General features: G+C 43.5%; 1 protein-coding gene across 2 annotated transcripts in view; it reads left to right on the top strand.

Annotated features, from left to right (window-relative positions):
- The window catches only part of LOC143773514 (gonadotropin-releasing hormone II receptor-like), a 140,992-nt gene extending 134,255 nt beyond the window's left edge, over positions 1-6,737 (top strand). Inside the window, exon 4 of one of the 2 annotated variants that reach the window (XM_077260933.1) lies at positions 5,460-6,737. In XM_077260933.1, the coding sequence (XP_077117048.1) occupies positions 5,460-5,935 (476 nt within the window). In that variant the 3' untranslated portion in view covers positions 5,936-6,737. The remainder of the gene's footprint in view (positions 1-5,459) is intronic. The other variant, XM_077260934.1, reaches the window with a different exon arrangement.
- The last annotated feature ends 8,540 nt before the right edge of the window (positions 6,738-15,277 follow it).

Genomic DNA, 15,277 nt, shown 5'->3' with positions numbered 1-15,277 from the left:
AGGTTGTAAGCACCCCGCAAGTCAAGCTTAGTGAAGATACGAGCACCACGAAGACGGTCGAAGAGCTCTGGAATGAGAGGCAGAGGGTACTTGTTTTTGACTGTGATGTTGTTCAACCCTCGATAATCAATACAAGGACGTAAAGAACCATCCTTCTTTTTTACAAAGAAAAACCCCGCTCCAGCGGGAGAGGAAGATTTTCGGATGAATCCTCTTGCCAGATTCTCATTGATGTACTCGGACATAGACTGGGTCTCTGCTGCCGACAAAGGGTAGATTCTTCCTCTAGGTGGTGAGCAACAGGGAAGGAGATCAATCGGGCAATCATAGGGCTGGTGTGGAGGAAGACTCTCAGCTTCTTGCTTGTTGAAGACGTCCGCAAAAGACCAGTAAGGAGAAGGTAATCCTTCAGGAACACAAGTGGATTGAGGAGAGAAGACTGGGCAAACAGACCGTAGACATCGTACATGACAAGTGGGACCTCATCGCAGCACATCTCCAGTGCGCCAATTAAGAGTAGGCTCATGAACACGAAGCCAGGGAAGACCGAGCAATAAGGCGTGAGAGAGATTCGGCAGAACATAAAGAGCAATCCTTTTGTGATGAAGAGCCCCGATCTGTAATTCCACCTCCTCAGTAACCAATGAGATTGTTTCTTGTAAGGGTCTCCCATCCACCGTTGCAATTAGACGAGGAGAGTCCAAAGAGAAAACTGGAATGCGAAGCCTCCGAGCCGCCTCAAGACTGATAAAATTACCTGCCGCGCCCAAATCCACATACGCAACTTCGGAGGAACGACCCTGGTTGGAAATAAGTAAAACAAAAAGAGTTAAAGGTTGAGAGGAAGCAGGGACACCTAGGGAGGCCTCTCTTACCTGTCCTAGGCGGAGAAGTTTTCCGGTCTTTCTGGACAGCTATGTAGCAAGTGGGCGGCACTACCACAATAAAAGCAGAGACCCTGAGTACGCCTCTCCTTTCGGCGTTGCTCCGCCAACCTTACTCGATCCACTTGCATGGGCTCAGGTGTAGAGGAGGTAGATGTAGTTGTGGCGGGGACTCGAGGACTACTGGACCAACGGGAGGAAGGAGTTGAAAAATTAGGTCTCCTCTCTCTAGCTGACTCACGAGATCGCTCTTGAAAGCGAAGGTCTATGCGGGTAGCGAGTGAGATGAGATCCTCCAGAGTGGTTGGAGTGTCACGTCCGGTGAGCTTGTCCTTAATCCGGCTAGACAGACCCTGCCAAAAAGCGCCCACAAGAGCCTCATTATTCCATCCCAGTTCCGAAGCCAGAGTACGGAAGCAGATGGCATACTGTCCGACAGATAGGGAACCCTAATGTAAATTAAAAAGAGACTCAGTCGTAGAAGCTAAATGTCCGGGCTCATCAAAAACCTTACAAAAGGTCTCAAGGAAATCCTCTAAGTGAGAGACTACGGGATCATCACGCTCCCACAAGGGATTAATCCAAGCCAAAGCTTCCCCCTCCAAATGAGACACTAAACGCTACTCTAGCTCGATCAGTGGAGTACTGCTGAGGCAGAAGCTCGAAATGGACACAACATTGATTCAGAAACCCTCTGCAGAGTTTGGGATCGCCACTATACCGGGGGGGTTTACCCAAACGAGGAGGAGGATGAGAGGAGGGAATAGGAGTGGAGTCAAGAGAAGACGCCGGAGCGGAGGCAGCAGGAACCGACTGTAAACTAAACAGGCGATCATCTATTGATGCCATATAACTCTGCATGCGGGTCTGAGTATCTCGCTGTTGGGAAAGGTCCTGCTGTTGGCTCGCTAGCTGGGCGGCATTCACTGGATCTGCTGCTTGCAGAGATGTTAAGCGTGACTCCATGGTCTTCATGAAGGCCATTATGCGCTGCTGGTTATCGCGCAAATGAGCCAGCTCCTTCTGGGCCGAAAAGGGTGTACTAGCGGGGTCCATGGCCTGATTGTACTATAACGGTCAAGGCAAGGGAAAGAGAGTGGACCCTCTGGATCGTGGGAAGACCTACCCCTGGGTGAGCGGACCTAGAGATGAACTGACCCCTATACAGGGACCGTAAGGGGCAGGCCCAGAGGTCACTTACCCACGGTGGAAGTACCGAGAGGGACGGCTCCCAGATGGAGAAATGGAAGGCACCGATGAGGGACTCGGGTAGACTTAGAACAACTGGAGGCAGGAAACCGGGACGAAAAGAGACTGTGGAAAACAACAAAATGGTGACGTAAGAAAACAAGACAAAAACAAAAGGGAATCCAAAAGGGACAATAAGGAGCAAATAACGAAGAGGAGCGAAGCCAAGCACTGAACCAGACGGAACTGAGTACTAAGCACTAGCACAGGAAAGAAGGGCCAGAAGCACAGACAATGCTATGACAATCAGGCACCTAAGCGCTGGGGAGACCGCCTCTTATAGCAGAGGCAGAAGCGGGATTGGTTGTGGGAACTACTGACCTTGGACCCCAGGAAGTAGAATTAGGTACAATGCGCCTGCTCCTATTGACAAATCCTGAGCGCCTGCACAGACTCAGCATTCCCCCAGAGACAGAAGACCCCGGAAGTGAAGAGAAGTCACTGACATGCCCGGACCCGGAAGTGGAACGCCGGGAGCGCACCGCTGCAGGGAGGGGGAGAGCGACAGAGCGACTGGAGCGCGCAGCAGCTGGAGCAGACACCCCAGCAAGAGAGGAGGAGCGAACGCGCCCGGACTCAGCGTCAGGACCGCGGCGAGCAGCAGCAGCGGTAACATATATATTGACAGTTTTTATGAGGCCCATTGAGATTTGTAGTATTTCAGTGCTATAGTGCACCTGAGAGTTGGACCTGTCATCTTTTTTGCACAATGATAAGAATATAATTTATGATGTAATTAATAGAGTTGGGGCAAATCTATATGTAAGACCCAGTCAACATGGTACGTCAATGATTCATTCTATGGTCATTGGATGGGAGCTTTAAAAATGCTTCATACTTGACAGCATACATGACTCTTTTTTTTGGTTTGCCGACCTTGTGTGGTTCCATATGTGCGTCAACAATGATATTGCACTAGGCCAGTTAATCAAAAGAAGAGCTGGAATACCATCAGGTAACAGGTGTTTCTCAGGGCACCTATCTAGTGTCCACCCAATACTGATGGACCAGGTCCTGCAAAATAAACATCTAAATCAAGATTTTGAAGGAACTCTGCAGGGAAAAGCACAAATCTTCTGTGGATGCAGGCTTGCACAAACCCTTCTGTCTTAGAAGACAGACTAGATGATGATAAGGTCAGGGATCCTTTGGGAACATATCATCACTTACAGGACTCTATATTCTTCTTTACTCTGAAGACAGTTCTTAATGGCATTGCTTGTATTTTTGGGGTCATTGTCCTGCTGCAGAATACATTTGGAATCTCACTAGCAGGTGACCAGACATAAATAAAGAATGATCTCCACAGTGGTACTAAAATAAAAACAATTCTTTATTCATAAAGATTAAAAAGACAAAATATACATTATAAAAAGGGTACTTGGTCCAAAAAAGAGGGACTTCACTTCCATAGGATATTATATAACAATGGCTGCATGTACAGAAAATGAATAAAGTATTGCCCCTGGTAATACACCTCAGTAAATTACAAATATATTAGCCTAAATCAGGGAATAAGTAACAAGCCCTTAAATACAAGGTATGTGTATAACCAAAAAAAAAACACTGTTGGAACATTCCTGGGCAAAACTGAGTTTGTCCCTGTGTACCTAACTACGCTATGGCCAGTAGTGATAAAGCACAAATGTACCTGATGTACCTGATGTGCAGCCAAGTGAAATTCCTCGGCGTCCCTCTGTCTCGACGCGCGTTTCGTAATGCTTCTTCGGGAGGCGTGTCAGGGCAGGGGGCATGCCGGTTTAAATAGCATGTACTGCGTTGCTGGTTGGATGTAATGAATTGCGTAGGAGAGTGGTCATCAGCTGTGGTGATATAGGGATTTATGTGTTAATGGCGCATGCGCCCGTGCAGAGAAGTCTCCACGTAGCTGTGCGGAAATAGGAAATCATGCACGATGTAATAAGACTCTGTACCGCTGCACGGACGCAGGAAATAATGCTAGATACTGGGCGTATTGGCGCATGCGCAGATCAAACAGATTCCTGGGGTAACTAGGGAGGCAGATCACGGTCACTTGGGCGAAAGCACCAGATCGTCTATGCAGATGACATGGAAGCCCCGCACCACGGCAGTCCACTAGCTGTCATCCCTGCAGGTCTGTGATCCGCGCATGTGCACCACTCAATAGTCTATATTTATTTATATAATACATAATATTTTATAAAACATTTGGAGCCTATTAGACACTTACCTGTGTTGCATGACGGATACGTATCTGCCTGTATTTCTCAGCATTAAGGACACTTTACTTTTACTCTTGAGTAAATCCTCAACTCCATCTGCTGAAGTGCTGCCAAAACTAGCAAGAAACCTCCAGCATACTTTACTGTTGCATGCAGACACTTATTATTGTACTGCTCTCCAGTCCTTGTGCAAACTGTCTTCTGTTACAGCAAAATATTTCACATTTTGACTCATCAGTCCAGAGCACGTGCTGACATTTTTCTGCACCCTAGTTTCTTTCTTTGTTTTTTTTTTTTTATAGTTGAGTCACTTGTATTGTTTTTGTGACAAAGGATTAGTTTTTGTCAGTAATTCTTCCATGAAGATGACTTATGGACACACTTCTCTGAAGAGTAGATGGATACAGCTGGGTCCTACTGGTTACATCCAGTTTTGAGCTGCTGGCGTTGCTGGATACTTCCTTGGCTGACCACTACGTCTACACGGTCCTAAACATTGCCCATTTTTTGGAGTCACAATGCTGAGAAACGCAGACAGCTACTCATCCATCATGCAATACCATGAAGGAGGCATCTGATTGGCTCCAAATGTATTCTACAGCAGAACAAAGACCCCAAACATACAGCCAATGTCATTAAGAAGTATCTTCAGAGTACAGCAGAACGAGGAGTGCTGGAATTGATTATATGGCCCTCAAAGAACCCTAATCTCAACATCCAGTCTGTATTTGATTACATGAAGAGACAGAATGATTTGTGCAAGTCTGCATCCACAGAAGATCTGTGGTTAGTTCTCAAAGATGTTTGAAACATTCTTACTGCTGGTTCCTTCAAAAAACTGTATGCAAATCTACCTAGACACCATGATTTGACGTATTTTCCAAGGCAAAGGGTGGTCAAGCCAAATATTGATTTGATTCAGATTTCCAAGTTGTTTCTTCACTTTTCATTTTATTAATTGCTACAAATAAACTATCAACACTCCTATTTTTGAAAGCAGTTTTACTTTGCAACATTTTTTCCACTCTTGCTTAATAATTTGGTACAATACTGTATAATATTTTCATTTTCTTTCTGTTATGTCAGAAATGTTAGACCAAAATGTTTTTCTATTATATTATAGTGTCTTCTAAAGAAGTTTACCTCCGGCGCTCCAAGAATAACATCCCCAAAGCACGGATGAGGACTCTGAAAATGAGCATTGTAATTGTTAGCTCTTTTATCATTTGCTGGACCCCTTACTATCTCCTTGGGTTGTGGTATTGGTTCTATCCTGAGACCATGGAAGAGAAAGTTTCTCAATCCCTCACACATATCCTTTTCATCTTTGGCCTTGTCAATGCCTGTCTAGATCCCATCACATACGGCCTTTTTACAATACACTTTCGAAAAGGTCTTCAACGCTACTGTGGAAGAAGAAAGACCTCAGACACTGACACAAGCTCCTCAGTGACAGGATCATTCCACTGCTCAATGTCATCTTTTCGTACTAAAAAGATGACCATTTTGAACCAGGAGATGCAAACTTTTCAGTCTTACAACGGCTCTTCAAACAACTCGGACTTGAGGACAAATGGCCTTGGCAGCAGCTGCCTCTGAGATCACTACAGATACATTGCAAATCTGTCTTCTGATTCATCCAGACCTCTTGGATGTGCTGTAAACATTAATTAAAACATGGCCTGCAGCGTGCTTTTAGTAAATAGTTTTATATGGAGATGGTGTTCTCTGATATCCCAGTAGACGCAGCAGAGATGAAAACCAGTGAAAAACAATTTGTACAAATCCTGAAATGTGAAAATATATCAACGGGTTATGTGAAATCTATTCTAAGATTTTAGATCAGCGTGTAGCCAAATGTCTACATGAGTTCTGTCAGATGGCTTATATGTACATTTGCACAAACAATAAATGTAATTTTAATGTAAATGTAATATTTGCTTATATTACATGAATGCTTGTTGTACAGATACATGTATCCCGTTTTGTTATCTGACTATGCTGCCAAGTTATTAACCTTTGATCTGACATTATTTTTCTGTTTTGAAAGCTGTGATTCAACAAACGTCTATGATTAATTGAAGGAACGGTCACATGAAAATGTTCTCAATTTGATTGTTTTTGTTATATAAAATTATTTAATGCCCAGAGCTAATCAAATACAATATGAACTCAATATAAAACATTGTATGACAATACGAAAGGAAGAATGCTAATGAACGTTACTTGTTTTTCTTATTCATAAAATGCAGTTGGTAGATGTAAACCATGTATGTATATCTTTATTGGTGAACTTTGGGTATATTGTGTATCACTTTCAGGATGTTGAGCATATTCTTATCAAATCATTATCTAGTTACAAATAAATTCCAATCAGAAATTAAAATTCAGCTACTAAATTAAATTGTTTCTGTTTGGTTTCTACATTGTAACAACTAATGTCTGTTATCCCCATGACAGATTTTTCCCACATCTTCAAATACTTATTTGCAATTTGCACTGTACATGTGTTATTTTTTGTTTCCACAGTTTTGGATACCAAGCTCTGTGCAAGGTACGAAAGATACAAAGAATAGCAGATTAAAAAAGAAAGGCTATTGCACATTTCACTAAACCAACCGCATAAGCTGTGCTATCTACCTGGACTGTATAATATAGTGAGTGGCTTTCTAAACTGATTAGTAAATGAATCAATAAATTAGAGTTAGATTTACTATAATCACATTACACCTGACATTCACATGTTAATTGCTTGCCATTAGTGCTTAAAGAACATTTAATCAGATGAAATTTTTCAGAGCTCACGAACATGACCATATTTTTGGTCTGAGTGCTATCCGTCAAAAAATCGGGTGGCATTTGGACCAATGTTATTCAACGAGGCAGTGCAGATAAACAATTTTTTGCAATGACTGAATCTGCAAAAGGAAAAAATTCTCAGCATGCACGATATTACTCCAGACTCACCTCAGTGAATGGGAGAAAGAAATTGGATTCTATATGGAGACACAGTACAGCATCCAATTTTTAAGGATACATTGCACCACTATGATCAGCGCTACATGTAAACAAACATTGGTCAACTTCCTTCATCAAACTGCTCATTCAGGGCGGTATATCTGCCAGTGTGAAAAATCCTTATTCATCAGCTGTAATTGGATAGATCAATTAATTCTAATTTTGGCATTAACCCCTTTCTGACGTCGGACAGGATACTACGTCCGAAGTCAGAACTCCCGCTTTGAGGTGAGCTCTGGCAGTGAGCCCACCTCAAAGTCGTGACATGTCAGCTGTTTTCAACAGCTGACATGTGCCAGCAATAGGCGTGGGCGGAATCGCGATACACCCGCACCTTTTAACTAGTTAAATGCCGCGGTCAAACTCTGACAGCGGCATTTAACGTGCGCTTCCGGCCATTGGGCCGGAAATACGGCAACTGCTGACACCCGTCACGTGATGGTGTGTCGGCATGACAACCAGAGGCCTCTATGGTTGCTGATGCCGGATTGCTATGAGCACCACCCTGTGGTCGGCACTCACAGCAATGCAGTAATTCTGCTACATGGGGTGATCTGAGCATCGCCTCTATGTAGCAGAGCCAATCAAGTTATGGCAGCTTCTAGCCTCCCATAGAGGCTATTGAAGCATGCCAAAAGTAAAAAAAAAATGTGATTAAAAATACGAAAAAAAAACCCATAACATAGACATATCGCAGCGTTCAGAATATCCACGATCTATCAGTAAAAAAAAAGATTAACCTGATCACTAAACGGCGTAGCGAGAAAAAAAAATCAAAACGCAAGAATTACATTTTTTTAGTCGCTGCGACATTGCATTAAAATGCAATAACAGGTGATCAAAAGATCGTATCAGCACAAAGACGGTATAATTAAAAGCGTCATCTTGGCACACAAAATATAAGCCCTCACCCAACCCGAGATCAAGAAAAATAGAAACGCTACGGGTCTCGGAAAATTGTGCAAGTTTGGATTTTTTTTTTACCAATTAGATAAAAGAGAACCTAGACATGTTAGGTGTCCATGAACTCAAAATGAACTGGAAAATCATAATGATAGATCAGTTTTAGCATTTAGTGAACCTAGCAAAAAAGCCTAACAAAAAACAAGTGTGGGGTTGCACTTTTTTTGCAATTTCACCGCACTTGGATTTTTTTTTCCCGTTTTCGAGTACACAACATACTGAAACCAATAGCGTAATTCAATAGTACAACTCGTCCCACAAAAAATAAGCCCTCACATGGCCATATTGACGGGAAAATAAAAAAGTTCTTAAGATATACTTTCACTGACAGAGTTGTGGTTAATATTTTGGCAAGCTTAATTTTTATTTAAAAAATCCAATATCTTCAGAAACATCTTGATGTGTACCATACACAGTTGGTACATATCAAGTGTAGTTTAGAGCAAAGTGGGCATTCTTTGAATAGCATCTCACCATCCTTAGCCTAATTTTGTAGCTTTCTGTGTCTTCTGATTATCTCTTAGGCCGGTTTCACACGTCAGTGATTCCGGTACGTGAGGTGTCAGTTTTCTCACGTACCGGAGACACTCACTCACGTAGACACATTAAAATCAATGTGTCTTTGCACATGTCAGTGTGTTTTCGCGGACCGTGTGTCCGTTTGAAAAACACGGAGACATGTCAGTGTTCGTGGGAGCACACGGATCACACGGACCCATTAAAGTCAATGGGTCCGTGTAAAACACGTACCACACACGGATGCTGTCCGTGTGCCGTCCGTGTGCCATGCAGGAGACAGCGCTACAGTAAGCGCTGTCCCCCCAATGTGGTGCTGAAGCCGCCATTCATTTCTTCTCTCCAGCAGCGTTCGCTGGAGAGAAGATATGAAAAATCCTTTTTATTTTTTTTTCGTGTTTATGGAGCCACATATTCATCACTGTAATGGGCGGCACCACGTGACCGCTCATACAGGAGAAGCTGCGGCACGGAGAGGACGTTTCGAGGGAGCCGGGTGAGTATTTTATTAACAGCGGGCGGGCGCACAGGGCGTGGGAGGGGAGCGGGGACAGGGATCTTTATTTTAAACACGAAAAAAAAAAGAAGGATTTTTCATATCTTCTCTCCAGTGAACGCTGCTGGAGAGAAGAAATGAATGGCGGCTTCAGCACCAGATGCAGGGGACAGCGCTTATCTCTAGCGCTGTCTCCTGCACAGTCCATGTGGTATCCAGTCGGCACACGGGCGGCACATGGCTGCCGCACGTGTGCCACACTGATGTGTCACGTGAGCTCACGGACACACGGACACGGATAACTCTGGTACCGATTTTTCCGGTACCGGAATTATTTGGACGTGTGGGACAGGCCTTACATTGGCATTGCTGGACAATCTATTGTATGTTAAAACATGCCTATCATTTCAGGTTTTTTAACACATTCCCCTTAAACATGCTTCTGCTCAATGATGGTTTGGATGCTGAGACCCCAAGGCCAGTCGTGCAAACAAGCAGCTCTGAAGTCCACTGATCATGGTGTATGGGCTTAATAGAAAGGCTGAGAGCAGTGTACAAATCTATAAACTTTCTATTGTCCTATACTCTGCTCTGCAAGCAGGAGCTGAGTGGTTAAGCCTCCTAAGCAGCATGCTTCAGGGCTGTTTTTTTTAAAAATCGATAGGGTCTCAGAAGCCAGACACCCGCCCCCCCCCCCTTCATCAGAACATGTCTGGGGTCACAGCACAATACAATAACCCTAAATGGTAAGAACATGTTAAGCTAAGTCTCCTCATAGATACATTTGCCAAATATTGAATATTCTCAATTCATCACATTTAGAGAAGGTTCATCTAGATTTAATATTTTGTAGAAAATACACAAATCATAGGTTTTAGACAAAAATGTTAAGTTTTATGGAATCACTTAATGATGAGAAACATTTTTTTTAATCACCTTGTAGTTTACATTTCGAAATCAAATACTGTTACTAGCATAGAGAAGCAAAATAGCCTGCAGCTATAAGAAATAACCATCAGAGCTTGAAAATCTGTTGAGCTTGGCTATTTGAAAGAAAACATGGTCTAAACAAGAGAATGGCTAATTTAAATATTGAAAAGGATTATCAAACTCTTTCAAGATTGAAATCCAACATGGAGTGTGGCAGAAGATGCTCGATGTTTGAGGCTGTGTAAAATTAGGTACAAATATTAGCAAAATGGGAAAGTTTTTAAAAAACACCCTACAAATAGATTAAAGAAGACGTCATAGTGTCAGGGTAGGAAACGCAAATCAGTATGTCTTCACAATAGAAAATGCACAACAACACAGGTAAAAAACAAATGGACAAAAACAAGAATCAATGTTTGAGGCAGAACTGTAAGAAATCGGGTCAACAAAATTGGATATACATATAGAAAAATTCAATGCTGCCAGCAAAACAGAAGAAAGCAAGGTTACAGGGCACTAAAGAGAAGCAATCATGGAATGTGGATGATGGGATGTTAGTGATATTCAGGGATGATTCATGAAGTAGCACTGGCCAAGAAAATGATGCTGGAACTTTTGTTTGCTAAAGTTCTAATGAAATTTATGAAGATGACTTCCTGAGGAATACAATACAATTTACCCACTCATCTATGATAAAGGGCTGCATGTGCGATTAAGGACAAGGAACATAGAACATGTACATTGGAATTTTAGACACTTTTCTAATTACACTGAGAAAAGGTTTCGTAATGTAATTTTTTTAGGATGACTATATATTTTGCCACTGAGCAAGAGTTTATCTTCAGGAAGAAATATCAATCTCCTCATGTCTGGGCTTTTTTGTATGTTCGTTTTTTCCTCCTCGTCTTCAAAGAGCCAGAGCTTTCTTATTTTTCCACCATATAAAAAATATGTGGGCTTGTTTTTGTGGGCCAAGTTGTAGTTTTGAACAACACTATTCATTCTACCCCATAATATACTAGAAAATAGGAAAGAAATTTCAGAATGATGAAATGGTAGAATTTTTGTTTTGATTCCGCCAATAGCGCCAGGTCAGTATGATTACCATGATAACATACTTGTAAAGTTTTATTTGAACAGTGAAAAAAATCAGAAATTTGTAAAAAATAATTGGTTTGTGCCACTTTTGTTTGAGAGACCTGTAAATTTTAAATGTTTCTGCTGTTGGAGCTGTATGAGGGTGTTTTTGTGTGGCCAGTTGACTGGTGGCATAATTGGTCTGAAGCAGAGGGAGTTTTGCCTCTACAGCATCAGAGAATCACATGGGCACTGAAGCAGATCAGATCCTGTGATCTGGCCGGCTTCAGTGCAGCCCTTACAAGCTCTATAGAAAATATTTTGTCATTGCTGTGCTTTTTGCTTTGGAGACCGACCACTGCTGATAGACTGCAGTGGTGGCCGACAACCTAGGCAATAAGCAGTACAAAATTAAATTATAAAACATTCTGTTCTCGAGGATGGACGCAATTTTTAATTAGGGGGGAAATTACAAAGTTCTTTTTACAATAACTTTGCAAATGTACCCATTTATGATTGAGATAAACCCTTCAAATAATTTACTTTAATTTATTTGATGTATGTGTAGCGCCCCCACCGCCGCAGGGCCGAGGGGTACCCGGTACCGGGCCTCTGAGTCTCTGCTCTGGGGTTGTCACGGTGGCTAGACCCGGTCCGTGACCCTGCTGAGGGGCGTACAGTGATAGATGTAAATGGTAGTAGTGGTGCGGTGTAGTGCCGGAGTTAATAACGAGGACACCAGGTTGCAGTCTCTTTACCTCTTTACTGAAGGTCTCTGGGTCCTCAGTCTGGAATACGGTTCACCAGGCTGCGCAAGTCCGGCCGGCCCAATGGCACCTCCAGAGTTCTCTTTGCAGGTGGAAATCTGTGCCTTCCTGCTAGCGCTATGTGTTGTGGTCCTCCCCTGCTGTGCTTACGGGATAGTCCCCACAACTGTTGTGTCTGTTTCTCGTGTTCCCTCACAGCTCGATTAGATGATGTTCTGCTAATCCTCCGTCCCTCCCTGATGTTACGGTTGGGACGCACCCGTATGACGGGTAGGCTCGGAGCTCTTCCGGGACCCTAGAGTCGCCCCTCTCCACAGGTTGCCCCCTATGTCTTCTTAGGTGATTTAGGTGAGACAGCCCGCCTATGACTGACTGTCCTGCCGTTGGTTTGAAGTATTGCCTGAAGCTATATATAGAAATACTTCCTCGGCGTTCCGGCCGCCGGCTGTGCGCCTCAGTAGGATGTTGCCTCGGTCTTACAGCACAACTCCTACTGGTATTCTCCTTCTTGCTTTGATCTCGTTTCTCACTCAGCACAATAAATCTCGCTTCTTATCCTTTCTTGGAGCACCGCCGCTATACTGAGCAGGCACGGTCCCGTGACGTTCTTTCTCGTTGCCAGGCCTCTGTCAGGATCCCACCCCTGACAGGGACCCTACCGAATGTTCCCCCACAACACCCTCTGCCACCAGGTGTTGCCTGGTTCCAACCCAGTCAGCTTTCTCTCTAACTTCCTGCCTGACCCCCAGTTTTACCAGTATGTGAGGAGTGGCCTAATGAATAGCACCCTTAGCTCCCCCTGGAGGCCCGACTGTGAAATGTATTGGTGTATGTGATACTTGGTCAGATGAACTCCTTCAGTGCCATCAGACGTACCATAGCCCCCCATAGTGGCGGAGCCACAGTACTGCAACGACCAGGACTCTGGGGCGCTGCATATGTTTTACAAAACCCAAGTGTTTATCATTGTTAAACACCGTTTTGTGTTAGATATATGATTTGTTTATGGGGTGAGTGGGGAATTTCAGAATTTTTGCAATTATTATATAACTAACAGTAGGGAATTAACACAAATAAGCATTAGTTTTCTGCTGGTCCTGACAAACTTGGAAAAGTTGTGTCTAATATATATGGGTGGAGCGCCCCCACGTTAAGGGCAATGGGGTACTCGGCACCGGGTCCTTCTCGGGTTCTGGGGAATGTCACGGTGGCCTGACACGGTCCGTGGCCCTTTGAGGGACGTCCAATGAAAAGGAAAGTTTGTATGATGTTCGTGACGCCACCTGTGGTATTCGGTCAGGGTGACCGACGCTGCTTAGGGGTCTGCTGGGGTGATGTTATGGCAGCTGGATGGTATACCTTCCCACAGGTGAAGTGTATCCCCAGGGCTTCCCAGAAGTGTAGATGGTGGATGGTGTAAGGCGCGGTGAATAACGAGGACACAAGGTTGCAGTCTCTTTACCTTTTACTGAAGGCTTCAGTGTCCACAGTCCTGGGCGCCAGATCATGGGGTAGGCAGAGTCCGGCTGGTCTGAAGGCAAATCCAGAGTCTCCTTATCCAGGTGGAATGCAATAGCCTTCCTATGCGCACAGTAACACAGTAGGTCCTCACTTGCTTAAGCTCTAATGAAGTCCTCACTGTTATTACTCTTCTCTCTCTATTCCCCGTGGTCGGATAGAACACAACCCGTATGACTGATGGCCTGAGGCTTGTTTTTAGGGACCCTAGAGACGCCCCGACCCCCACAAGTTGACACCTGTCTTCTTAGGTATTTTAGGTCGGGCAGCCAACTTGGAATTGACTGTCCTGCCAGTCTCTGAAGCAATGGCGTAGAGCACTTTACTTCCTCGGTATCCTGGCTACCGGAACGCGCACCAGAAGGATGCAGCTCCTCACGTCTACTATCCTCTCTGGTATCCACTTGTTGCTATGCCTTCGTCTCTCACTCACTACAACACGCTTCCTTTCAATGTCTCTTTCTTTGGATGCTGCTGCACGTGGGGCAGGCACAGCTCCGTGGACCCTCGTCCTCCTCAGACGGCAGTCTGGATCTGTCTAGAACTCGCTCCAGCCAGCTCGGTCTGGAGACCTTTCTCTCTCAGTCTCCAGCCAGGAACTCTCTAACTTTCTAACCAACCCACCAGTTTTACCTAACTGTGAGGAGTGGCCTAATAGATAGAACCTTTGCTCCCCCTGGTGGACTGGAATGTGAAGTGTGTGGGGTGTTTGTGATACCTGGACAGGAGATCTCCTTTATTGCCTCCAGACGTAATGTCACTCCCCCTGGTGGAGAAACAACATTACTGCAGCAACCAGGACACTGGGGCGCTGCACGGGTACCTTATATCTATAGCTATTGCCATTTATACTTCATCAAAGCTACTGGAAAAGTTTATTCTGTAGTATCCTCTCTTCTACTATTTAATAGCTAGCCAGATATGGACAAGGTCATGACTTGGGTCTTCAGGGCTACGGGAACAGATTTTACTATAGATCTTTTAAATCAATACACTTCTGTCATAATAATACTGACAAGCTGCATAATGCTAGAAATGAGAAAATATATCAGATGTACCAGCAATTAATTTTTTTTGTTCACAGGTAAATTATTTAATTCAGCGCACCAAAAACCAAGACTAAAGAAGTCAGCACCATGCCATGTCATGGATTACAGTAATTAATGGGTGCATTCATGATACCGGGTGCTTGTCCCTTATAGGTGTTCCTCTTTGTTAAGATTAGATTGCATTTTTTTTAAAGATATTGACTTTACATGAAGAAAAGATTTATTGTCACCGATCTGTGGGGATTCTTTCATTGTAGGTTAACTGTCAGACCTTTATCTGACCTTGATGTAATTCCAGTTAATTTGCCCAAAGGTATATTACATTCTGTACATGTCTTTTGATTAAAATCTTGAAGAACAGTGTCTTGACAGAATGAGAAAGCACTAAAGTGATGACACACTGACTGGGGGATTCTCTAAAGATTTCATAAGAACTTGGCATAGGAACTCAGTAAAGTAGAATACATATTGATAAAAATTTATGTGACCCTTCATTTTTATATTTTCTGTTTGCAAGGTGTTCAACATTTTATTTTACTCTTTCTTGTTTTTTTGATCTCCAGTACAATATCCAAAGCAGTTGCCACCCAAATCCCTAATAGCACAC

The sequence above is a fragment of the Ranitomeya variabilis genome, chromosome 5, assembly GCF_051348905.1.
Source record: "Ranitomeya variabilis isolate aRanVar5 chromosome 5, aRanVar5.hap1, whole genome shotgun sequence".
In the NCBI taxonomy this organism is placed as follows: Eukaryota; Metazoa; Chordata; class Amphibia; order Anura; family Dendrobatidae; genus Ranitomeya; species Ranitomeya variabilis.
Note: the sequence above shows the minus strand (reverse complement) of the source record. Positions and strands in the feature narration are given on the sequence as shown.